This window comes from Quercus lobata, chromosome 9 (genome assembly GCF_001633185.2).
Source record: "Quercus lobata isolate SW786 chromosome 9, ValleyOak3.0 Primary Assembly, whole genome shotgun sequence".
In the NCBI taxonomy this organism is placed as follows: domain Eukaryota; kingdom Viridiplantae; phylum Streptophyta; class Magnoliopsida; order Fagales; family Fagaceae; genus Quercus; species Quercus lobata.
The window spans coordinates 27752790-27780232 of record NC_044912.1 but is presented as its reverse complement, the minus strand read 5'-3'; the positions used below and the strand labels follow the sequence as shown (position 1 = coordinate 27780232).

At 35.0% G+C, this 27443-nt stretch overlaps 1 protein-coding gene across 4 annotated transcripts; it reads right to left on the bottom strand.

The window, feature by feature from the left end:
• Positions 1–672: 672 nt before the first annotated feature.
• On the bottom strand, positions 673–26721 carry LOC115959882 (polycomb group protein EMBRYONIC FLOWER 2). Of its 4 annotated transcripts, none has more exons than XM_031078525.1 (22): positions 26597–26721; positions 26284–26414; positions 26148–26203; positions 25912–26017; positions 25178–25337; positions 25012–25077; positions 24243–24382; positions 24090–24152; positions 23223–23344; positions 21578–21642; positions 18525–18577; positions 18360–18413; positions 18216–18275; positions 15552–15598; positions 15314–15435; positions 13559–13576; positions 13320–13458; positions 9855–9903; positions 7478–7561; positions 6586–6665; positions 5502–5591; positions 673–1134 (listed from the first exon to the last, which is right to left on the bottom strand). In XM_031078525.1, exons 2-22 carry the CDS (start codon positions 26407–26409, stop codon positions 1014–1016), a joined length of 1821 nt encoding a protein of 606 aa, XP_030934385.1. In that variant the 5' UTR covers positions 26410–26414; positions 26597–26721; the 3' UTR covers positions 673–1013. The 4 variants fall into 4 exon arrangements, with proteins under 4 accessions (XP_030934385.1, XP_030934386.1, XP_030934387.1 ...); XM_031078526.1 differs by having other exon boundaries at positions 26284–26411; positions 26597–26714; XM_031078527.1 differs by lacking the exon at positions 13559–13576 and having other exon boundaries at positions 26597–26714.
• Positions 26722–27443: the final 722 nt, after the last annotated feature.

Here is a 27443-nt window from a genome sequence, read left to right as displayed (position 1 = left end):
ACGCAAGCTTCTGTTTGTGGTGTCAGATGAACAGGAAATAAAAGATGTAAGGCAATCTCACCTAATTAGAGACTTGACAACAAGATTTCAAGAAAACTCCAGAGCCGACCAGAAGGGTGGGTTTTTTTTTTTTTTTTTTTTTTTTCAGCAGCTTATTTTGTATTTTGTTTTTTGTTTAGATACAGCTGTTAAAGTCTTAACATGTTCTAGGACAACTGTTAAAACAACTTGGTCGATTAAAGGCTGTAAACTCTAAAGCTTTGATATTCCAATTCGAACAGTGAGTTGTCCCTCTTGGTGATGGAGATTCCAAGCATGAGTCCCTGTAAAAATCATGCAGCCTAACAATATGAAATTATGAAGTTCCTTTCAGCCTTGCAAATTCAAGGTGGTGAAAAGGCATTGGCATAATTATGTTTGCATTAGAAGACAATAGCCTATCATCCCATTAAGATCCAACGGGAATTTAAGGCTTATGTAGATATCATGCCCAGCAAACTCCCAAATGATCTGCCTCTGCAGGACAGCTTCGAATTTAAATGTCGGTAGGGTTAAAGCCCTATCAAACTTAAATGGACAGAGTCCCATGTAAAGGGAGAAAGGCCTGCCACCTGCTAGGCCTGTGTCACCGCTAGCCTGACGGGTTTTTGTTTTGATAATTCGACAGTTGAGTGAGAGAGAATTTGAACACTAAATGTTGAGATGTCAGTTGAGCTACAAGGCTCAAGGCTGAACTAACAAGTGCTACAAGGCTAAATAAGCCTCAATTAATAAGTTAGTCTTACATGATGGGGAAAAAATTATTCCTTTATCGTTTGAATTATACAAGGCACATTTTCTTTTGGTCTGATGACATGTGCCATCTATGATCTATATCATTACAAGAATAATACAATAGCCGGGTAGGCTTATGGCCCAAAAATGAAAATGAAGAAGATGCTACAAATGTAGTGATCAAGATTACAACACAAGTGAGGGAGCATCTCGTACTTGCTTGAATGTAATTCATCTCTTCAGCTTTTAGGACATAAATCCTGGCTTTGGCATTGTTCAAGAAAAACATTACAATTGTTCATTGTGCGCGCATCAAGGAGACCATGATTCCACAGCTTGATCATGAATAATCTCCAACACCTGTCAAGCCATAAGTAAATACTTCAGATCTGATTTTTCCATCATAAATGTAATATTTCAACTTCTTACACGATAGTATAAAAGCAAAATCTGATTACAGTTAAAGCATCTAAATGACAGAAGCTGAAGGCTGGGGCACATATGAACATTCATAGAAAAACTTGTAGTATGAGGTAAACTTAGTAACAAACTAACTTGTCCCCTTTCTTATTTGGGGAAAAAGGGGAGAAGATTTAGAGTGAAGATGAAATTCGAGGGAGAGCCAAAAGCGCAGATGGATATAGGAAGATATGAGAGAGAGAAACAATTTCAAAGATCAGCCACTATTCATCCCTATTATACTAGAATGATTAGAGGTCTGTATAATAGTTTAATATACAAAAACAAACTCACAAGATCTGAGAGAGAGATGTTGCCCTAGACTGTCTAGGGAAACATCCCTCTGATGTTATAATGTGGCCAATATGAGAGAGAGAACATTAAAGGATATATAAAGATATGAGAGAAAGAAACACCATCAAACATCCCTATTATACTATTCATCCTAAAAGAAAAAAAAAAGAAAAAAAAAAATATATATATATATATATATATTAAAGCAATTTCCATGGTAAATGCCTGATAAATCTAATTTTTGTCATGGGGTCTGCTTTCAATCTTATTTTATTGGGTACATTTTACCCTCAAGTTGAAAATTGATGTGAAGATCTCTTCCAGCCATGGCATATTGATAGTCTTTTTTTTGTTTTTGGACTCGCAGGTACTTTGATGCTATCAAAACTCATTGAAGGATCAGAACATAGTCCAATACCAAAATGAAGTAACCTAGAAGACGAAGGGATGTTTCCCTAGACAGTCATCTACTCGTATACAGACCTCAGCATCATTTGCTTCAGTACATGATTCAGCCTTTCAACACCATCAAAGATCTTACTGCTTCTCTCTAACCAAATGGTACACAACACATAATGAGTAGCCTTTTAAATCTTCAAAAGTAACTAAAGCTTTGTGTTATAAGAAAATTCATCAAACATGTTGACTGCGCAAACTTGTGATTATATATATATAAATATTAGTAGAGAGTAAGAGAAGATTTATAGAGAAGGTGAAATGGAAGACATAGAAAGGAGCAGAATTAGTGAGAAACAAGAAACTAGAGAGAACATTTGAGGAGGTTTAAGATATGGAAAGATATACAAGAAAGAAAAAATTACCAACAAAAGAGTAAGAGCAGGACAATCACTTGGTGAGAGTATGTAAAAATGCAAGAGAGGGAATGGGATGCAACGATAATGGAGTTGGAGAGGAGTGAGGCCATGAGGGTGAGAAGAGCGCAAACAAAAGCTCTTCTAAATAATCATATTTTAGTAATCTTTTCACTAATGATGTATGAGAATTGAGAAACAAGCCCCCTCATAGGCTTTATAGAACATGGGTAGCCAGAAGAGAATATTTGAACATCTGGATCTATTTGGTAACATATCAAGACCCAAATCCCCACTTAAAAATTATAGAAAATTTCATTCTCAAAAAAGAAAAAAGAAAAAAAATCTACAACAACATCTTTCCCTAACATATCTAAACCTTGTTTTGGTCTGTTTGATTACATCAAAAACCCTAGGTTCTATCACACATTTATCACAATCAAAGACAATAACAATAACAACTAGGCCTTAAGTCCCAAATTTTTTGGGGTCAGCTATGGATCCTCATTAAGATTAGTCAAGGTCAGCCACATGTATTATTTTCCTCCATTCTATTCTATCCAAAGATCTCAATCAAAGACAAGCCCAACTTTTATTAAATAAGGTAATTTACTGCAAGTGCATATAATGTTCATTTGGCAACCAAATAATTGACATGATGACAAGAAACATGTGTTGTTGTCTGTGTCACAAAAGGCAAAATCATATCAATTTGTTATGAGGCACAAAGAATTTGGAGGACCAATAATTTTATAAGCGAAATAACCTAACAAAAATTAACAAACCCAGATTAGAATTTCAGTCCCTATGCATTTATCAATTTCCATTTATGACCAAATAGATGGCTCCATTTGAAGATTTCCCCGGAATTTTTGAATTAGAAAGCGACAGTCTATGAATTGCCAAATTAGATACAGAAATAAACTTCCGAATTTGACTGTATTATAATGGTCCAACCAGAACATAATGCCAGGAGGGAAACAAAACCAAGATTATGAATCAAGAAAGTAATGAGAGAGAGAGAGAGAGAGAGTCAAGATTTGCCTCTAAGGCAGTTTCACATAGACTGTAATCCTACTGAAAACTAGGCAATTGCCCGTGAAGGGAAACCTGAGTTAGGAAGCATGGACATGGCTGGATGGAAGGCCCAAACATACTAAACCATACAAATTCTTCACAAGAGTCCCAACACTAGCAAACTTGCAGATTGTGATCAAACCATAAGCAGGAAAGTTGTAAGTGAAAGTTTGATCACAAAATGCAAAATCTGTAAATTTGGACGAAACCTAACGATATAATTTTAATCCAAACTTCAGGTTGTCAAATCTAGCAATTAAAAGTTCATGAACTAAATCGTGATAGGACCAAACCACTAAGGGATTAATTCAAAGCAGTTAATTCCATACTGTACTGGCTGATATGGCCAGAATTTCTAGTTCCAACCAAAAATCTAATATACTTACCCCATCTAAGATGTACCGGTCAAAATTCTGAACTGTTTCAGCCAGTAAACTCAATTCCAGCCAAGACAACTTTTCTTCTACTTCTCAGTCCACACTCCTTTTTCTCTTAATTGTTATTCTTCTTCTTATCGACAAGTACTCAGTTCCTCAGTTCTTATGCTCTTCAGTTCTTTTTTACTTTTTCGATTTCGTCACCTATCAATCACATTAAGTCTTCTCTCTCTTTCCCCTGTCTTGCTTTTTGTCTTCCCTAAGTCTTATTTTTGTAGTTTTGTTCAAGAGGTCATGTCTTAGTCTTACACGTCTTATGGTTTGTCTATTTTGTTCTTTATTTTTCTTTATCAAGTTTTTTTTTTTTTTTTGCTCCAACAATCATGCCTTGTCTACACATGGGCATCCATTCTTCAACATGATTTTCTTTCTCATATTGGTTTATTTATTTTTCTGACATGATGGTGAAATATATATATATATATATATATATATTAATTATGGTAAACCCGAAATAGTACACTAGTATTCACCAATACGGAGATATTTTGTTTCTTAGATCAAACCGAAATGGTCTCCAATACAGTATTGACAACGGTGGGTTAATTGCAATTCTCCTTTTTTCTTTTCCTTTTTTTGGGAAAGGGAGGTGGAGGGGGAGGAATGGAATTGAATGAAAAGGAAAATAAAAGAAAAATTTCCTTCCTTTCTATTCCATTCTCCTATAAACTCCCAAAAGAAGTGTTACTGGACACAGCTAATCTGTTTTGTAGATCCTTTTCTGCCTTGCTGCAAAGCATCTGAGGGGGGAAGGGGGGAGAAAAAGCAGCAGCAGCAAAGTACCATCACCATAAGATGAAAAACCTAGGTCTTAACTTTTAGATGTTCCCACCTCAAGTGAGTCCTAAGCATAGTCCCTCCCCCCTTCCCCCTTTGCCCCTCCTCCCTATATCTATCACAGGCAGCTGAGGCCCAGTACAAATAGGTTCTGTAATATGACTCCTATTAGTATTAGTAACCCTTGATTTACAATCTCAGTGAGTCAACACCAACATTATATATAACACTCACATAAAGTCCTTGATATAAAGTCCTTTTTCTTCCATACTCTCCTTGAATGGAGCTTAGTTTTACCTTCATGCACTTCTTTGTCCCTCCCTGTTCTTCTTGATCATTGTAATTTGGGTTACTAATTTCAGCCACTGTAGTACATTTCCAGTGTACTTGGGTTGGCTATTCTTTAATAAAAAGTTCTTACGTTATTTATTAAAAAAAACACTCACATTCTTGCACAAAAATTTATAACTCATTCTAACAGCTCACAAGATACCTGAAATCTTTTTATGAAAATTTTTCCTTTATCATAAAAGAGTGTATTGAGTAAACTAAAACTTAGGTTCAAATTTTATTGATCAAAAAGAAATTAAAGATTGAAGTTAATATATATGATGTATATACACACATAAATACATAGCATGTGTACAATTACACACACCCTCCACATATAAATCCTTGTCACATCTTGTTCCATATTTCCAAAAGCTTTGGACATGCCAGAGTTCTGACTACATTTTATATTTCAAAAGAAAAACATCAGCCAACTTCTCAATGTGAAAAAGGGCAAGTTCACCAGAAGTATGGAGCATAAAACTTAAAGGGATGAACTGCATTGTACATGACCACAGTTTAGAATCAAAGAACAGCTTACTTGATCAAGGCAGAGTTACGGACAAGGTCAGGTCCATGCAATCTTGAAAAGGCCTCACATGCCCAAGGAATATGACCATCTGCTAGCACCCTGACATTACCAAAGACATAATCATTCAAAGCAAAAACCTCAAATGAATAATGGTAATAGTGAGACAAACCGGAATAAGATCCCCTCCCATTGAATTCTTCTATTCCCTCCATGTGTTGCACATCCGGCTAAAAATGGGAGGGAACTGGAGGATTCAATTGGAGGTGGTCCTTTCCCAAACCATCATGCACTATGATCAAATGTGCAATGAAGAGGACTGCCACAAGATCACACAAAATCCAACAAGCAATCTAGTGACGCATATACCAGCTTTAAATTTCATCCTATTGCAAACAACTTATGGAACTTTTTCCATAAAAATGGTGTCTTGAAAATAGGTTGTAGTCATGATTCAGACATGCATGAGACACCAATATGAATCAGCGATTGCACACCAAACAAGGGGAATCCCAAAAGGAGCACCTTTTGGGCCAGCCAGAAAAGACACGATAGCCAAGGATGTTGCCATGGATAGCTAAATTTTAAAACATTACGCAAGGGGTTGGCTTACCATAGAAGCAGGCTAGCTCTGACTAGTACAATTAGTTTCAAAAAACCTTTTTTTTTTTTTTGGGTGGGGCATAAGCAAGCAAAAACTTTTTATGTTGTTAAATTTTACAAAATATCAAAACTGATCCTTTTTTTTTTTCATTTTAGAAAGCCACAATTAGTGCATGCTTTTTTCATAAAGAATTCAAATGAATTACTTCAGTGGTTTGACAATTTGCATAAAACTCAAATTGGTTCAAAGTTGAACTGCTCTTTTGTTTTCTTTTTAGAATTGATTCAAAACCAAAATGAACCAATGCTGTAGGCCAAACACCCCTGATATGGCACTAGTGACTTTATTCAGTTTGGCTGATTCAAACAACTAGAAAATACTACCCTTTTGGGAAGTTTAGAGAGACATGGAATGTCTTCCCACAATGGGAGAAAATACCTAGTGAAGAAACAAAAATAAGAAATTCAAAGGAAAGTGGATAGAGGAGATTACCGTTGCTTCCTCACAAACGAGTTCCACATATGCATCATTAGCTTCTCATCCTTGGTCACATCAACAAAATCATCAAGCATCTGCAGCATGCTAGAGTGTATCAATGCAATCTAATCCTCTGAGCCACTAACAAGGAGAGATAAATGTTATGTTATCTGAGATAACAGAACATCTGCCAGTAACAGATGGTCAAAGGTGCTTATTAAACTGAAGGAACCCATATTACCCAACCTGAGGCCCAACTATGTCCAGAAAACCGACCATAAACTCAAGGATAACTGGACCAAGCAATTCTTTTTGTCTTTGTAATTTCCCTTAAAAGGAAGAACCACTAATTGGAAGCCATGTACAATCAGTATGCAACTTGTTACAATCACTAACAATTAACTTTTGAAAACCATTCCAGAACATATGGTTGAGACATCTGAAAAGTCACAGTCAATTTTCAGTTGGTTGGCATGCAAGCTGGTGGTACTTTTGATTTCATTTTTTTTAATATTTCATGTATAAGCCAAAAAACACTTTTAGGTACTGAGCCTCGAATTGACAATGTATATTTTTTTAAGTTTTATTTTAATTGTTTCTCATATTGTTTTCTTTTCTTTGATTTCACTCACTATCACTGATTTTGTGCATTGCAGGTCCTAGAATCAGATCAATCAGGTCCTAAAATTATGAGTCCGGCCAATTGATACTTTTTGAAGGCTACCAAATGCCTCAACTAGCTATCAACTATTCTCTTACCCAAAATTTTAACCTTCATTGCCTCGGCCAGCCATTATCTATCTTGTTAGGTGCAGCTAGAGCTTTGTTGTTCAAACAAAACAAACAATTGCGAATTTAAAAATAAAAATACAAATAAATGTATTAGTCTTGAAATCATTAAGTGTACCCTTCGATCTTCAAAATCTGCAACGTCATCATCAACTTCATCCTCACTATCCCGTTCTGATAATACTTGCTCCGGTGCCATTGGCTTCAACCACAAGATAACATCTATTTTCAGATATTTCGATGAATATATTTGAGTAAAAGTATCAAAACAAAAATGAAATTAAATAATAAGATGTTAGTTAAATCACTACAGAAGCTGCAATGGCCTTGATAAAAATCATGCCAACAGCAGCAGGTAAGATATTAAATTCACCACCAAGTACCCCTCATTACTATAAAAACAAAATAGGTCATAAACTTTGTTCATAAACACATAATCTTAAAACAACTAAACAAATCCAAACTGAAACTGTAGGACTTGTCAATCTTATATTCCCCTGAAGACATTCATTGCTTTCTTGATCTTCCCAAGAAATGTTAGCTTTGATTTTCATCTCCCATCTTATTATCAACCATAACAAATTAGTTGTCCTAACTAAGTATTATAATTTTTCATTATAGGGTTCCTCAATGATTCTCGCCCAACAATTGGAGGTATAATTCATTTTTCACCTTAAAACCAGAAACTATATTTACTATGGCTCATTTGGTAGGAGGGCTTAAAACCACACTTTTTCAAAATACAGCTTTTTAGAACTGCACTTTTTTCTAGGAACAATGTTTTCAAACGTCCCATAAAAAGCTGCACCAAACGAGCACATTTCTCCTCTCCATCCTCAGTATCAAAACATCCCATACCACCCCATCATTAATGACAAACCTAGAGACAGAGTATGCCCCCCTCACAACCTAGTAAATCCACCACTTCTTCCATCCCCTATATAGTGTATACCCCTTCTACAAGCACAGTTTTTGCTCTTGCTCAAATTCTCAAACCTGAAACTGTCTCAAGCAAATAAGAACCAACTCTAGGTGTCAAACTGACCCAGGTCCACCCCACAGAAAATTAAGGTACCATCAACAAACAGATGCCAGATCATAATCACTTCCACACCACCCATGCCACCCACTTGAAAGCCTGACCGTACACCTCACTCTGTAGCTCTAGTAGCCATCCTTCTAAACTCCAGAAGGCCAGTACAAAAAGAAAAGGGGATAGTAAACCCCCCCATCTTACCTATAAAAAAAAATTCCATCTTAGTCCTCCAAAGACTGCTGACGAAACCCAAGGAACTCCATTTGACAAGAATAGAGATCCTGACCATATAAATGCAACAGTACATCCAGCTTCTTTTCACCCAAAGCCCAGGAATTTCAAAATGCACTTGAAAAATCCCCAACTAACATGCTTGTAAGTTAAAAGGCTTCTAAAATCCAGCTTGCATAAATTCTTGGAACACCTAATTATAATCTAAACCCAAGTTTTATCGCCTGTCAGAATTAGACATCTTACACAGAACTATCTTCAGCACATTGACCAAGAACTTGGCCAATAGCTCATTGACAATACCCACTAAATGCATAGATTTTTAAGTCACTGACATATGAAGCTCGTAGTTTGAAAAGAATGAGTAATGAAGAACGCAGTCAAAAAAATTCCAAAAGAAGCACGTTCATAGAAGCATGGACCCACACAATATTCTGTATGGGAATGCCTTACTCTACCCTCAAGCCATTTCTCTCAAGAATTACATTTGACTTCTCTAGGTGCACCTCCCTCTTCCATACTAAAAGCCCCCTGAAACAACTAACAATATTATTCCCAATCAGCCAATTATTAATCCCACTAAAAATAATACTAAAAACCCTCTATCCTTAAAATGATGTTACCATCTTTCATGGATTTAGCACCAAAAGCCAATGCTAGAATCATTTATCACTTTCAATCAATAACCTGTTAATGTACCCCATGTGCCTGAAAATTTCATGCCATTGCAGATCAGTACCTCTTCAGAGGCATTTAATTTCCTCATCTATTAAAATAACTCAAAACTCTAGTCCTTTACCATGAATTGAACTTAAAGTACATTACAATGTTTGGACATGCCATGGGCAGTGAATCTGTCTACTTTGCCTACCATGGCAAATTAGGATCTCTCCACCAGAATAAAATTTATTAAAAAAAAAATTGTTGAATGCAGATACTAGAATGCTTCAAGAGATGAAACCCGAATCATAATAATGTACTAGTTTATTACAAGTGCTAAGAAAATAGAAGTTCAAAGACGTCTGACTGCCCAATAAAATAGTGAATTTGTCTGCCACACACTTCAACAAGATGACATGAAAATTCAAGTACCTATCAATTTGAACATAAGCTACTACAGCAGACGATTGCGAAACATAAAGGATATATCCAATAACTCTAAAAGCCTGGAAACAAATAAGATATTAGGAACAAAGATCATCATTCATATATGAAAATCACTTGTCACCTGAGCTCTATGTGAGTGAAAGAACTGTCGCTTCCGCAAGAGGGCACAGCTGAAAAGATTAAAAAACAATAATTATAACATTTGAATTTGCCATGGAATCAAATATGTATTCATATTTTATAGCAGGCTAATTGATGAAAATTAGATTTATTAATAAAGTAATTTATATTAGATAGTCTGATTCAGACAATCCAAATCTTCTAGATGCTGTCAGTAATAAATAAGTGTTGGATTTGGTCATCTGATGTAGTCCAAAATCCAAGTCCCTATTGGTTATAGTTATTTTAAAATATCCTAGGGGGATTCTAGGGCTTGGAATTGAATTTTACCACGCTTACTTATTTCTTTCAAAGTTATTTTCTAGCATCCGAAGGTTTCTCCTTTTGAAGATAGATTGACTTGTTTGAGCAAATGGCAAGGCATGCAACTAAAGCAGTATGTTAACTTGGGAAATTCTAAGGTCCTGAAACTAGGCAAGTCAATGGGCCTCAGAGCAAGGTATGCCATTGCAAATGCCTTGGAGATAAAAGTTGTCTACCTCTGTATAATCTTTTTGTACTTCTTGCAAATAAGAAGCTAACATGGTTTTTGGTAAATGACTGGCATTGCATTTTCAACAATTATACTTGCTTAAAGAGAGAACAAGGAAGGCAATAGAGACTACTGATGATTTGTCCAACTTGATATAAGTAGTCAGCCTAGCTCTTATCAGCTTCAGCTTCTCAGATTGATGATTCACTGACATGATATCAAGCACTAGTTTTCTGTGAGATCTTTCATTCAAATTTGTTATTTTTTGGTTTTATGTAATTTCTTTAGCTTTTTCTGATTGGTCGCTGTACACAACTTGGCACGCTCTACCCCATTCTTATTAGGGGAGGAGTTCCTGTTTGTACTAAAGCTAATTGGTGATAAAATCATATGTTGTGCACAAGCAAGACCCGCATTATATGTTAATGGCTAGGAAGCACGGAGACCACATTTGGGCTGCTGTGTCTATGTCCGACATGTATTGGACACAGGATATGACGAGATATGGGCAGGGTGTATTTTTGTTTTTGAATTTGTTATAGTTTTATCCATTATTTCTCTTAAATTGATATGTGTTTAACAAAATATGAAAAATAAATGTTAATATACATATCCCCACCATATTGTGTCCTAATTTTTCAAAAATTTTCATATCGCTATGTCATACCTGTGTCCGTAATCTGTGCTTCCTAGGTTAATGGAAAGATAAATTATTACACAAAAAAATGAGGAGCTGTATATATATTTTCTTCAGCCCTCTTACTACTCATACCTTATATAGAAAGTGATGGTTACAAAAGGACAAGTAATATTCTCAAAACGGACAGCTGGCTGGGACACCTCAAGACTAGGAAACTACCTAGAAACTTCTAACCCTTCTAGAAGAGTATAACCCACACATCACAAGGGTACAACCTATATTAGAATCTTTCTATTTTCTAACAATATGTAAATTTACAAGGCCCATAGGCTTGGATGGGGGCCCAGGAGGGTGTTAGAATGTTAAACCAGAACTACATTATTGGCCCACTTGCTATCAGCTTAAGCATTTAGCATTTATGGTTCCCACGCATATACTATTAATAAAGCCAAAACTCAAGTTGTTGTCCCACCTCCCCCCCCCCCCCCCACAAAACCCCAAAGAAAAAAAGATTTCTCATTTAGCATTACTAGTAAATAGCAATTTCTATCTAAAAAATTTGGCAAATCATCACCCAATTTTTCTATATTAATTTGACCACCTTCAACGTTATAGCTTAAGTCCTCAAAATGATAAGTCTTATATAAAATGGACATGAAATGTTTGTTATAAATAATAAAATTTTATTGAAGAAATTGGACATAAAATATTGTAAGTAACATCAGAGTGCTTAGAATAATACATTGCCTAAACCTTTTTGCTAATGAATGTGTCGATAGTCTAATCAAAAAGTAAGACGTTGGGTATTCTGCAAGTTGGATATTGAAAAAGGCCTATTATCATGTGAATTGGGAGGCCCTTCTATACTTGTTGGGGAGGATGGGTTTTGGTGATAGATGGCGACAGTGGATACATACCTGTATTTTTTCCACAGTACAATTCTTGGTTTTGATTAATGAATCTCCAACTGGGTTTTTTAAAAGTAACTCAAGGGATTCAAGGCAAAGGCACCCATTATCCCCCATGCTCTTCCTTTTGATGATGGAGGCATTTGGGAGGATGATTTAGAGAATGGAGGGGCTGGCTTCATTAGAGGTTTTAGGGACAATGGTGTAGGGTTGATGGGTTATGCAATTCCCACTTGTTTGCAGAAGACACTATACTGTTTTGTGATGCTGCTGAGCAGATCCTTAACATCGGGATGTTATTGATTTGCTTTGAAGTGGTACTGGTTTAAGGGTTAATGTGAGCAAGATTGAGATGGTCCCAGTTGGGGTGGTTCATAATGTTTATGCCCCCGGGATTGTAAAGTGGGGGGGCTGCCTATGTCTTATCTTGGGATGCCCCCAGGGCCTCTTACAAGTCGACTTCTATTTGGAATCCTATATTGGAGAAGTTTGAAGAAAGGTTGGCAGGGTGGAAGAAAATTTACCTCTCCAAAGGTGGTTGGCTGACTTTGCTTAGGAGCACACTTTTGAGCCTCCCATTTTATTATCTTTGTTCACTATACCCACTAGTGTGGCTAACAGGATTGAAAAGATACAGAGGGATTTCTTGTGGTATGGTATGGGGGATGAGTTCAAGATTCATTTCGTGGGTTGGGATAAGGTGTGTGCCCCTATTGCTAATGGTGGATTAGGAATTAGAAAGCTTACTTCTTTTAACAAAGTATTATTGGGGAAATGGTTGTGGCGGTTTGGGGTTGAGGAGAATAGGTTGTGGAAGCAGGTGGTAGCCTTGAAATTTGGGGAAGAAAAGGGAGGTGGGGGGGTGGGAATTGGAGTTCAATGTTGGGTAGTGGTTCTCATGGTTGCAGTCAATGGAGGAGAATAAGGATGGGTTGGGAGGGGTTCAGTCAGTTTATTCGGTTTGAGGTGGGAGTAGGGATTTGAATCCAGTTTTGGCATGATCGTTGGTGTGGTGACCAAACTCTCAAAGTGGCTTTTCCAGTCTTGTTTGATAATGCTTCTGATAAGGAAGCTTCAGTGGAGACTTTGTTGGGAAGGCAGAATATGGATCCTTAACTATTTCATACATACATACATACATACATGCATACATATATATATTTAACTAGAACCCATGTGCCCAAGAAACAATATGGATCTTTAACTATTTCATAGTCTCAACTTGCCACTGCCAACCATGTAGGACCTACTGCAGATCTTGATTGTTGCCTGATACTTTTGAATTCATCAAAGCTCTATCGAAATGAACCTACCACATCCATAGGGAATTCAAGACCCTTCGAAAAAATTGACAACATGCTAGAGAGAGATGACTGGAAAACATACTTTCTAGGATCAGAACGTTCAATAGATAATTTTCTTGTCTTTGCAAAAGCTAGCATGGTAGAGGGTGCAAGATTGCTCCCTGATATTGATTGAACACAATCGGGATCAGCATATGATTGTGGTGTAGCACTTGAAACCCCTGCAACATCAAAAGCAGAATGAAACCAATTATAAACACTCTGCAGCACCAACACTAGCATTCTGCAAATCATTCCCATCTGAGAAATGAGCCTTATCACCTTTGCTAGAATGAGCATCTGAAACAAAATGTTCATTGTCCATTATTAAAATCAGTAGGAGTATGTGCAAAAAAAGGGATACTACTTGAAACAAATAATCCACTGCAAGATTCCTTCTCAGGATCAACATATCTAAATTAACAGTGAAATTCATTTAATAAATCCGCTCTCTCATAGACTTAACTAAAAATATGATTTCCTATAAACATGAAAAAATTAGTTTGCCCCACCTTTTCTAAAAATGTCACTCAACAAGTGTTACACAAGGATAGATAATTTATCAGCAATTCAGTCCTACTTTTATATTATTTTGGTAACAAAGAATGGTAGGGCAACTGAAAAGGTCATTTCACAATTTGCCAGTCAACTCCAGGAAGTCATTCACAAAAATGCAATTTGCACACAGCAGATTACATTTTAGCAGAAAATATTTGTCCCTCCCACCCCTAGGCAGCAATGTTGGGATGAAAATCAGGAAGCTCATCAGTGGAGTTTCATTGGTTATAGGCACTCAGGGTTTGAGCACTTTGATCATTGAGAATGTACCTATGAGAGGGTAGAATGTGAATGGATTGAAAGTGCAAATAGCAGATTTCTCTCCCATTGAGAGGGTAGAATGTGACTAAATTGAAACTTATTTGTAAGATTTATTCATTCAATGAAAGCTTGTAATTTTATTATTTTAGTCAACCACAATTTCTTGGATAAATACTAATTTGAGTTGAGCGAGCACTCATTATTATTATTATTATTTTTTTTTAAGTATTTTCCATATTATGGAAATTGATCAAAAGGCCACCTTACAACTACTATTTTGAATAGTTATTACATAACTGAGTATGAGATCTATTCTGGGTTAACCATGTCCATATATTCAGGGCATCGGCGCGTGTGTCTGTGTTGGGGCTCTAAAGAGGCTGCCAAACTCTCACTGGAACTTCACACTCAGGTCACACGCTTTATCATAGAGGGTCAGTGATTCATTGTAGACAAGTCATGCACTAGCATTACGGCAAGTTCATACACCAACACTACATTCATTGTTAGCTTTCTCCAGCACAATGTTTCTTTTCCTTCTTTTTTTTCACCCATTGTTAGGCATTACTTGTTTGTCTGGAAAGCAGGTTTGTAATATTTTTCCAGACCCAAGGAATAGATGCTTTGAATCCTGTGATATCTGCCATCCTCTAGAGATTGTGAAAGAAATAAATGAAACAACTTTTTGAAAGGTGGATAGCAGGAAAATCCATCTCTCCAGTTGGGGCCTCCGAAAACAGCACTCTATAGGTTGACCCAGGAGTATGCGGGTTCCCCGCCCCCCCCCCCCCCCCCCCCCACCAAGCAGCTAATTTAAGTATGTTGAAATAATTCAGAGTATTTAGTTTTAGCTAAAACAGTGATTCCATTCATCTCGTTTTGATTCCTTGGCATCTCCTTTCCAATAAACAAGGAGTTGAGGGTAAGGATGTGGGTTCAATCCCTTATGAATGAATGAGTTGTGTTTGCCTATCAAAAAATTACAGTGATTCCATTCATCTTGTTTTGATTCCATAGCATCTCCTTTCCAATAAACAAGGGGTGGAGGGTAAGGATATGGGTTCAATCCCTTATGAATGAATGAGTTGTGTTTTCATATCAAAAATTTTTTTTAATAGAGTAAATTACGCTATGTACAAACCTATTCATAAAAAGTTTATAAGAAAATTCATAGATTAGCTCAATCTGTTGATATAGATACAAGAAAAGAACGCATACCGTCAGCCTTGTCTTGAAGTTCACAGACTCCTGATGGCAATTCTGACTCTAAGACAAGTGGATGTACATGCTTTGCATTTTGAACCAGGTTCTTAGGTCTTCTGCGTCTAAGTGGCTTTGAGCTGTATAGAAATGAGCCTCCACACTTATTTTGAGGCATTGATATATATTAACGTAAATGGCACACAACAAAGGAAATTTATTGGCGCATACAATGGAAAAAGAGTAAATGACTTACCAAAAGGAGAACGTTTGTTGCTTAGGATCAACACCATCCGCAACAGCCTGAAGAGAAACAAATTTGGATATAAATTCTGCACAGTAATAACTATGAAGGATTTCATATTTTACGTGTACATGCTAAAATTTCATAGATTTTCTCAACTCTTGCAAGAATAATTATATGGAAGATTCTTAATATCATGTACTCTATGATTGAGCCAAGTTATTGTCCTCTCCTTTTCTCTTTGTATTTCGTTTTTTGTTTTTCTTTCCTGTAATAAAAGTTGTCTTACGCACTGTTGTCGTTTTTTGTTTCTCTTTGTATTTCTCTCCTTTTTTTCTTTACCTCTTATTTTTCATATTTTTTTCTTTTGCCATGTGGTGCATGATAAGTACATCAAAATTATTAATTTTTCTCTAATAACTTGTTTGGATGGAGGGGGAATAGAGTGGAGTAGAGTAGAGAGAGGGAAAGTAAGTTAAATTACCTTGTTTGGATGTTTTTTAAGGGAGGAGGGGGAAAGATCTGGAGGGATTCTAACTACTTTTAACTTCTCATTTTTAATTCCTCCAAATTGAAAAGATTTGGAGGAAGAGTAGAGTATAGAAATGTTTGACCAAATGAATTACCAAATTTACCCTTACCATATTAACAAAATTACAAACTATGAAAAGGCTAATTATTCCCCTTCTCCTTACTTAATTTTAAAAACATCCAAATAAGGTGGAAAATAACCATTCCCCTCTACTCTACCTATGAAGCACAGACATGACTGGAAGGGTGCCACACTAGAGTCCGACACGGGATGCGGCGTCCAACGCAACTGCCCACGCATTGGTGCCGCGTCTGAGCTTTTTTTTTTTTTTTTTTTCATGGATTCGCACCGAATCGGCCGATTCGGCCAGAATCGGGCCATATCAGCCGAGTCGAGTCATATTGTCCGGTGACCAAAACGGCCGAAATCGGCCTTGAATCATGCCAGAATAGCCAGAATAGCCGAAATCGGCTTTGAATGAGGCCCAAACATCCTAAATCTATCCTTCCTCAATTTTATTCTGAATATTTGTTGCTTTTTTTGTGTTTTCTTTTTTGTTTTGTATTTCTTGCCTTCTTCTTTCTTTGTTTTGTGAATCAAGGCATGGTAATGTATTTTTTTAAAACATTTTAATACTAAAAATATATAGAAAATATAAATAAAAATATTTTTAATAATTTTTTAATCGCAGCACCCTGCTACACCTGCACCTTACTTTTTCAAAAATTACCGAGTCCCGCACCCACACCTGAATCCAAAAACACACATGTGTTTCATAGTACTCTACTCTCCTCCCCTCTACTCCCTCTCTCCTCTCCTCTCCTCTCCTCTCCCTCCAAACTTCCAAACATAGCATAAATGAAACTCTGTAGTCAAAGTTTCAGCAAGTTTAAAAATATTACTACAATTAAAATTCTAGAACCAAAAGTTTTTAGAAATTTAAATTAAGTTTCATTATTTATTATAAATTATTCAAATCATTTACTGTATTATTTTTTGTTTTAATAATAAAAGTTGTCTTCCACGTTATACTTGCACTACATGGATCAATCTAAGAAATTCATTTCGTATGAGCTACTTTTGTCATGTGGTACACCAACATAGCTCACTCCAAACTTTATTACAAAAAAAGATTTCAAGAAATCTTAAATATTTCTTCAATTAAAACTCAACTACCAAAAGTTTCAAAAAAATTAAAATGTTTCATTATTTATTTTGTACTATAATAACAGATTATTATAAAAATATGTTCCACAAGTCAAATCACATGACAAATCGTAATCAGAAGTTGAAACTTGAGTTCTAGGAACACAGGCTCAACAAAATTAACCAATTACAATTTTTCAACCAAAATGAAGTATCAATCCAATACAACTTTTCCATTTTAGCACAATGTAACTTATTATGCTAACAAAACAGATATTAAAGCCTCTCCCATTTTCTCATGCTTCAAGCATAACTGAAGCAGCATGTTCAATATCATTTGATTGTAATCATGTGTTAAGTACTGACCACACATCTAATATAGTTCACAAGCATGCAATGTTCACAATGCCATTTTCTCTTGCATATCTTATTTGCAGAGAAACACTTTTATTAAGTCATTATTCTTTTTTTTTAATGGTATGTTATATGTGCACCCAATGGGTTTTGAAACCATGACCTTGCCTCCATCCATTCATAAGGGAGAAGGAAATGCCTTTTTCAGAAATTCCACAATCTGCTGTTGTCTACAACACCGAACTACTAGAAGAACAAGATTTAAAATAATAAAATAAAAAGTACAGGACCAGTGAAAACCCAATTCAAGCTTTGGATCAATTATACAACCAACAGTTCAACTAATGTACACAAACAAAGAACTTCACCTAAAGTACTACATGGGCAATCTTGACTGAATCCACATCATATGGGTTTATCATATATCACACATGAGCAAGAAATAGCCAAACAGAGGGATGAATCAAAACTGGGTTTCAATTCAACACACATGCATATAAATTATATATAACATATATATTATACACGCCTGCGGATACATATATACATACATATACAACCCAATAATGCAAGACTGTAAAAAATTTACTAAGGAGAATGAAGGATCAAACCCAAAGTAATTTTCAGGGTGAAATTGTTCTCACCTCAGATCTCCAGGTATCAGTTTTCACAGACACATTTACAGCCTGATACTCTTCAGTCACCTATATAATACACCCATGCTTTAGTAGTTATGCTTCGCCAAAGCTTAATATCAGAATCACACAAGATTTTAGAAGATTACCAACCCAAAACTCAAAGTTGAAGAGATCATGTGATGAAGACAAGTGATATCTTAGACCCTATAGAAAAAGGTTAAAAATTTATAAGCATCATTGTGAAAACATACTCTGTTCATTTCATATGACAAGAACTATAAATATAAAGGAAAATAAGTCAGAAAAAAGTTTCACCTTAAAGCTAGCACATTTTACCAAGCAGAATGGGCAAGAAAAGTCCTCGGTAACTGCAAGACAGAATTAACCAGGTTATAGCTCACAAATAATACCATGTGTTAAAGACAGGAAAAAAATAAACAGACATGTTAAAAAATATTAGGAAATTTTTTTTGGGGTGGGGAGGGGGGCGGAGGGGGTGGTTTCCCAGAGAACCAGTCATCATTAATCATAAGCTCCTACATCTATTATTTTTGTTTGGGAGAGCTTATTTCCATTACTTATTGGGCTTTTAGGAAGAAAAAAAAGCTAGGAAAGGAACAGCTGCAGCTAGAAAAAGTACAGCTCTAACAAATTGTACATTACCCAGATAAACTGAAATAACTAAAAATAAGTTCCTGTAAATGTACCTCATATCCGACAAGTAAATGAAAGCGTAAAATAAAACTGCTTCTCTCTTTTATGAAGCTCAAACAAGTAAACTTCGCCCAAAACCAAAATATGATAATGAAGTCAAAAAGAATTACTGAAAACATATGCTAACCCCACAAATAAATAAGAAGAAGGACCATACATATAAAGCTGACAGCAATCAAGGGAATCATAGAATTCAGGGGTGTTTTTGAAGCACCAAGAGTACTTGATTTATGATTTACCTTCATGTTTTCTGCAAAGCCATGAACTCCCCCCCACCCACACACAAAGAAAAAAATTATTTTTTCTCCGATGATATGCCCACACCACTTTGGAAAACGATAGACAGATCTCTATATTCTATTTATGCTAGCCGCATCAAACAAGCACACACCAACTTCTCATAAACGGAGGAAATGGTGCAAATATATCCAATAAGTTGCACATGATAGCCTTGGAAGCTACCCAGATTTTTTAGAGACATCATAGCTCTAAATAATATAAAATTTTGTTTACAAATCACAAACATTTATACACTTATGTGCATATTCATGGATACATATGTGCCTATGCATGTGTTTGTATGCGTTTGCATATTAAGTTTGGCAAGAAACTCAGCCTTTTGATATCTTAGACTTCCTTGCAGCGCAGAAGTATGAGGAGAATTTAGTTCTTCTAACTAAAACCTTAGGCAAACTAAAGTAAACTTGTCCTAAACGTGTAAATTGTTAGGAAATGGTGAATTTAATCGCTAAACTATTATTCTAACACCCCCTCACATGCGGGTCTACACTCCCCCTTAATAAGTGGGCCCAAACACATGGAATTTTTAACAAAAGGAGGTAGAGTAGAAAGAAGTTTTGACCTCAAGACTACTTGTTCTGATACCATGATAAACTACCACTTGTCCCAAAACTTAAAACTGTTACAAGATGGTGAATTTAATCATTTAACCATTATTCTAACAACTTCGATTTGTTGACTAATGGAACCATAAGTTCATAGAAATTAAAAAAAATAAAAAAATAAATTTTAAAAATTTATAGGTAAGAAATAAATTTAAAAGAACCATATAAAATACCAGACTGCATTACAATTTAGATTATACAAGTTAGTGTAAGCTTGAAAACAAAAAATTCCTGCTTCCTAACATGGTAGCAAAGCCTGAAAAGGAACCCCCACTTAAATCTATATACATTTTATGTCTGCTTGAGAGGGACGTGTAAGTATACGCTTAGCTTGATTTACATTGCTAGCCCACTTCTTGATAGCCCAAAATTTTTAAGAAATTGGAAAACCAGCAATACAAATAGCTTTCATAGACAATAGTTTATACATCACATGTTTATTAATAAACATAAGATTCCCAAAAAATATATAAATTGATAACATTTCAAATTTTGGAGGACTGGCATCAAATTAATCTTAATTTTCCACATAGTATGACTCACATTATGATTCACATATGATGGCAATACTTGAGTTAATGCAATGGTGCTACATCTATCGAGAAATATTATCCACCCTCTGGTGCCAGTCTACCAATTCCATGCAAAGATTTTCATAAAACAGTACAATCCCTCCTTTACATCCATCTCCTCATCTATCAACATCCATCCACTTCCATCCCCCCATTATATTGTTCAAAAACCCATGTGCATTTGCCAACCAATAGAAAAAGTTGGTATATTAATACTCTAGATTGTCGTCAAGCTTATTTCCTCCAAAATTGAAAGTCTCAATTTCTGCCTTGGGAGACTCCATTTCCTCTCTCCTTTTCACTCAAACCGTTTTCCTCCTCCTTCAATCCAGCATAGATAATTCTGCCAACATTATAATTTTCTGAACTCCAACATCATCAAACATCAAAGCTTGAAGCTTCCTCACAAGTACAAAACTAGCTTATCCTTCCACATTGTAATTATTCCACCACTTATTTACTTTATCAGTGAAGCCCAATTCCTTTGACCACATGTTCTTGAATCTAAACAGACTTTTGCCCCTTCTCATGCCACCACAATCTAGCAAAAGAGTTAAGTATTGGACAGGGGTCGAGGCACCAAACATTGTAATTTTTCTTCCCATGACATTGAAACCAAGAACCTATCAAATCTAGAAAGAAAGGCATGCCATGATTACTACTCCAAGTAAAAGAGCCTCCATCAAGTGAATATCTAATAGTTCGTGCTCGTTAGAGAAATCTGGGTAGTTATACATAGCAAAAGAGAAATTTTGACAGCCCCTCCTTTCATTAGGGAACTGTAAAAAATTAAAGCCAGCCCCAAGCACCAGGCCACTTCCCATCTCCTCTAGCTCTTATCTTTTTATTTCTATCCTTCATGATTTTATGAATTTCAGCATGTTGTTAAAGCAATAATAAATAATCAATGCCTCAACAAAGGTTCAGGAAGATGAAGAGAAAAGCCAATAAGCACTAACTCAAATAGCACCTTATTCCATTAAAAGGATGAGGCGAAGGGTGAAGTCATGGATTCAAGCATCACTAGGGGTGTGTCCATGTGTGTGTGTAGGTTCATGTGTTAAAAGGAAGAGTTGAAGAGTGGGGAAAAAGAAAAGAAAACATAAGAAAAGGGGACAAAAACCAAATACTTATATAGATTAACCAGAATGAAAAAGAAAAAATAAATCTATATCACCTTCTGTCCTCTGCAGCTTATTGTTGTAGTACCGATAATTAAAAATGACATTTCCTGCCCTTAACCTGGATAACACAAGCAGCCAAATTTTTTTATTCATAGTTGTGGGAAAATAAAGAATATATTGGTCCAATGTTGAATACGGTAACCAATAAGCATGCCAAATGCACAAATTCTAATTTTCACAATGAACAGCAATACACAAAGTTGGCATAGGTGTAAAAATATTAAATTTAGTAACACTCAATTTGTACAAACAACCTAAACTTAAGAGTCACTAGAAAGGGACTTGAAGGAGGTAAGATTCATGCACATGCTAAGCACAAGACTACCACTCCTCCCACACTACAGCCATCCAATAAAGACAGACATGTGGGAAACTTGACAGTTACTACAAGAATGGTTGAGAAATTAGCAAAGATTGAATTATTTAAAATTACCCTTAATTCATTAACGTCTAAAATTTGGATGATTTGTTGCACTATGCACCCACCCACATCGACAGTGTGTTCTTTAATTCTCAATGTGATAGTTCAAATAGACATTAACCATATCACATAAAGTTACTAACAATAGCAGCTACTCCAATATAGTACATATGGGAATTCCATGTATCAATTAAACTGATAAATAGGAGGAGAAGAAAAAAGGAAAAAGTCCCCCCAAGATAGAGATCTTACACACATTATCTAACATGTATCATACCTAAAAAAAAAAAAAGTATCACACACACACACACACATAGTCAGGATCAAGTTACACCTTTGATTTTTACCAATTGAGTTATGGATTGATCCACTTGAGGCTTAATTTTTGACAATTTACCCTAAACATGTCACAGCATTCTTGAATCAATGTTTGTTTATGTTAATGGCACAGACAAAAATTATGTGTGCTATATGAATTCCAAGTAGTAAAATTAGGCAAGAGGGAGAGAGGAGTTATTTTTCAAAATACTGAAATAAGGATTTCTAAATTTTTGGCTTGTGAACAGCCATACCATGCAAATTTGGATAAAATACTGGTCAATTAATCTAGGAGACTATTAAGTTTTAAAATAATCTTAAAAGGAAATATATATGAGAATGATTACGGGGGCCATAATGACATAATTGTGTGTTTGTTTTAGAGGGGGGGGGGGGGTGGTTGCTCCCAGCAAGACTGTTAGGACCTTGTCGATTTTTTGCATAAGATAGCAACTTTTTTCTGGTGAGTTGGTGAGAATAAAATTATGAGTCTTTATCACAATTTTAACACATTCAATGTATAGAGATCCCCCATCTAAGAGATAAGAAAGTAAAAAATATGCATTAAATGACTCCATTTGAAAAATAATTAATAATATTTGGCTCATAAATTCAACAAAATTCTCCATTAAAATATAAGAAAAGATAGAAAACTACGTGCTCAACAAAATTCTCCATTATGCTTTGTTAATTCATTTGAATGATATGCGTCTACATACAATCCCACTTTTGTATGTGAACATAGGAAAAATTGTATTAGCCTTGATAGGGCAACACTCACCATAGATTTTATAAAATACACAAGTGCTGCATATTTAAATAATTATCAATATATGTGTCTATGTGTCTGTCTGTCTGAATCTGTTTGCATATATAAATAAGAGAGGAAGGAAGATTACCGAATAATATGAGACAATGATGAAGAAGGAATGTCACCGCATATGTATGAATTATAAGGAGATTTCTCCTTGGCTCCCATCTCTTCTGCAGAAATGGTTACTTGGACCTGCTGCAATGTAGTCTTTGGAAACCCAAACAATAAAGAACGTAAAAGATATTATCAATAACAGTGATCTAGCACACTAATGTGAAAGCACAAAAATAAATAAAATATAAACAAAGAAAGAAAGATATACAGGGGGGGGGGGGGGGGGAATATACTCATTTGCTAGGAAGCACTTGCACAGATACAAACATGGGTATGAGTGCAATTTTTGAAAAAGTAAAACAGGTACAGCAGGGATACGTATATTAATTAATTATTAAATATATTTTTATTTATATTTTTATATATGGTTAAGCATTTATTTTTCATATAATATTAAACATATATCAATTTAAGAAAAATAATGAATATTTTATTTCTATATATATTATTAATCATTTTTTTTTATCAAATTAGGAGTAATAATGGATAATAAAGAAAATTCATTACTATTAAAGGATATTCAAAAATTAGAATACAATCAAGGATAAAGATATTTATTAATTTTAAAATGAAATATTATTATTCAGAGCATGAATGTTCTCTTTGTTTTGTAAAATGGTATTTGATTCCTCTTGTTCTTGTGTCCCAATTGTGTCCTGCTTTTTTTTTTTTTTTAATTTTTTAAAACAACACTACTGGAACACCCACGCAGAAGTCTCCGAAGAGTATCAAGTGTTTGACGCATGTCCAACATGGGTACGGCACCCCAAATGAAGTATCCATGCTTCCTAAATCATTTGTCTCCAATGAACAAGTAAACACTGAGGGCAGAAATTACCACTGTTTCAGGATTAGAGGGAAGTTGAACCGAGATGCATTTGTCCTCATTCAAACAGCTCAACTGAGTAAAAGTGGAAGTAAACTTGTTAGACAATAAGAATAGCATAAGGCATAGCTAGGCAAATAATCAATACATCTAATAATACAATACCTTCGAGAAACAAGAATTCATGTTTACAGTTGTCATAATTTCAGCCCTCTGCCCCAAACTAAAGTTTTGAGAATTCTCCCATGACATATAAAGTGATTCCAATGGAATCTTGCCCCAAAAGCAGTATCCCCCACTAGTTGCTGTCGAGTAAAAATGAAACCAGGTCATCAAAAAAGAAAATCTTATGCCCAAGAAAAACTAATATTGGTTCTTACTCTATGTATCTTGGGGTGGAAAATGCACTTTCAATTGATCCAGATACTACAATACGGTATATAAAGTTGGAACCCAATATTTCAAAAGTATGTTCATCAACCAATCTTTCTTTTTATTGGTAACACACACCCAATGAGTCTTGAACCCTCCACCTTATTCTTACAAGGAAATGAGGAGGTGCCATTTGAGCTATAGCTCATTGGCATTCTTTGTCCAATTTATTAATTTTTTCTAAGTTGTTTCTTTCCTTCCAAATAATTATATCACTGTAGAGTACTTTAAATGTTATATATAACAAAAGCTTTTACCTTCTGGGTGATCCTAGGTTAAATAGATAAGTTTGTCTCTAAAATTGTCCTACAAAACTTGCACACATTTTGCATGATCAAAAATAGCAAATCAAAATTACAAAAATCTATAAGACTTTTCAGAGAAGTTATTAAAAAAGAGAGCCAATGACTCATAAACTGTGAAGCAATAGAAACAGCTAAGCTAGAACATGCACCCAATGGTTTTATTCACAACTGAGTTAAGCAACAAAAGCGTATCTTACATGGTAAAAGATTGGGATCCAAAGAACCCTTCGACAAATTAGTTCCCAAAGGGATTTCAACTCCAACTGCAAGAAAATAAAAACGCCACCAATTTCGCAATGAGGATCAAACTTTTAAAATTGCTCCATATTGTTTAAATGAAACAAATTTTAATAAAATCAATACCCCAGCTGACAAGCAAGATGGCAAGTGAGCCGGATTTGGCCTCCAGCGCTAGCTTATTAATCTCGGGAAGTATAAAATGAGCTTGAATTTGAGTACTCCCCTCAACTCCAGCAGAACTATCCAATACGCATCCTCGACTAAATCGGTATATGGCCAAATACTTTGTTGTGTAGTCAAAAGATGATGTTAATAAAAAACAAACGCACAAAAATTGAACAATTTAGAAGGTAAAACAAACTACAAATTAATGTCAATAAAAACTAGTAGAGTTAATTGATCAATTATTTAGCTTAGTCCAAAATATACTGTCGATCCCTAAACTTTAGCTCGTGATCAATTTTAGTCCCTGAAATTTAAAGTGATTACTTTTAGTCCCTAAAAACCTTAAATTGTACGATTTCAGTCCCTACCAAACTCAAAGTGATCGTTTTTATTCTCCAACGTGTCTAATGAGTGATGATGTATCAGTTTAACTAAAAGCGATCACTTTAAACTTCAAGGACTAAAATTGCTTGTGAGCTCAACTTTAAGCACCAATAATACTAAGCATTAGCTAAGAAAAGTGATCGTTTTTATTCCCCCAACGCGTCTAATGGAGTGATGACATGTCAATTTAGCTAGAATCATTTTAAACTTCAAGGACTAAAATTGCTCGTGAGCTCAACTTTAAGCATCAACAATATTAAGCATCAGCTAAGGAAAAAAAAAAGCTCATTTTATATTTCCATTGTTACCTCAACATTAGAAACTAATCTGGCCAAAAAAATGCAAATAGGAGACAGATTCTGACTCTTTAAAACTTCATTCACAGTCGCCGATAGCAAAATCGTCATTTGTATTCTACATGATTCAACCAACACAAAAATAAAATAAATAAATAAATAAATAAATAAAAACCAAGCAAGTAAGTTTAAGTACCAGAACTCAAAAAGGAAACGAAAATTTTTTGAAAACTGGAAAAACGATTTACCTCCTTTTGTGTTTCGCCTGTATTTTGTAACGCAAACATCTCTGCAGAAACGAAGGCTAAACAAAAACAAAAAAGTGTTATGAGTTAGAGAATTGGAGAGAGAAAAGAAAAGAGAGAGAATTTGAGAAGCATTTACGTTTCGTATAGCGCGGCGTTGAAGAATGTTGTAGAGCTCAACGGGTTTGCAGTAAATTGAGAGGCTTTCTTCGGCTTCCATTTCTTCTTCGGCAGATAAACGCACACGAGAATCTTGGCGGCACATATCTTCTGATAAATTAATTAATTAATAGATGCAATTGCAAAACAAGAATTTAATTAGAATTAGAATTGGTGTTTATATATATATATATATATGAAAAAAAAGAGGTAATTAAGTCCCCAACTACCGAGACGGAAATAATAAAAAAGAGGAATTAAGAAAGAGAAGAAGAAGAAGAAGAGAGGTATACATTTAAGAAAAGCGGTGGAGAGGAAAAATAAGGAATGAATTGTTCCGCCAAGATCGTCTTCTTCACGCCATGCCTCTCTCTTTTTAAAATCTTGTTCTTATCAAAGGCTACAACAACAAAATGATGGTTTTACCTGAATCTGATGTGTAATTAAACCTATAAACCTTTTTTTTTTTCTTTTTTTTAAGTAAGAGGATTTATTTATTAACAAGTATTATTGTTCATTTCCAAGTGTCTAATTGCAAAATATCACACACTAATTTTACATAAATAAAATTTGAACATTCATTATATTCTCTGAAATTACATTGGTATTCCGTCCTCTTTTTTGCTAGTTCATCTGTCACGCCGTTTGCTTCGCAGAAGATAGAACATGAAATTAAGAAGATTATGAATAAGGATATAGTTTAGAATAAGTTCATATTAAAAATGAATGGATTAAATTTTACATCGGCATCAATATTCTTTTTCTATTTGTGTAAAATTTAGAAACTTTATTATCAAGGTTTAAACAATATTAATTGTCATTATTTTGAACTAGATTTAAATTGTTAATGATGTGACAAAATCTATTCGATTCATATAAAAATGGATAGATAAAATTTTAGAAACTCCATGTAAATTTGATTGAAAAATTTAGAGAATTTTAAAGCAATATAATTAATGTAGTGTATTGTCTTTACTTTATTAACAACATAACGGCGACAGTTAATTAGAGCATCCACAATGGGACATGGATATGCCAAATGTCCACAAAATTTAAGCATTTAGCAACAATTGGACTCAGCAGTTTGGTCCATCTCCGATGTAAGTTTGTAGGCGCTGGGAATGACCTGAAACGTAAGAG

What these genes read in the sequence shown, in the direction of transcription:
- LOC115959882 (XM_031078525.1), bottom strand. Translation starts at nt 26,409, where the DNA reads ATGTGCCGCCAAGATTCTCGTGTGCGTTTATCTGCCGAAGAAGAAATG. An exon ending in CCTCTAATCCTGAAACAGTG is followed by an intron (nt 23,345 to 24,089) that starts GTAATTTCTGCC and finishes GGGTTTCCAAAG; the next exon opens with ACTACATTGCAGCAGGTCCA. An exon ending in TAAGCTGCAGAGGACAGAAG is followed by an intron (nt 18,578 to 21,577) that starts GTGATATAGATT and finishes TCTGTCTTGCAG; the next exon opens with TTACCGAGGACTTTTCTTGC.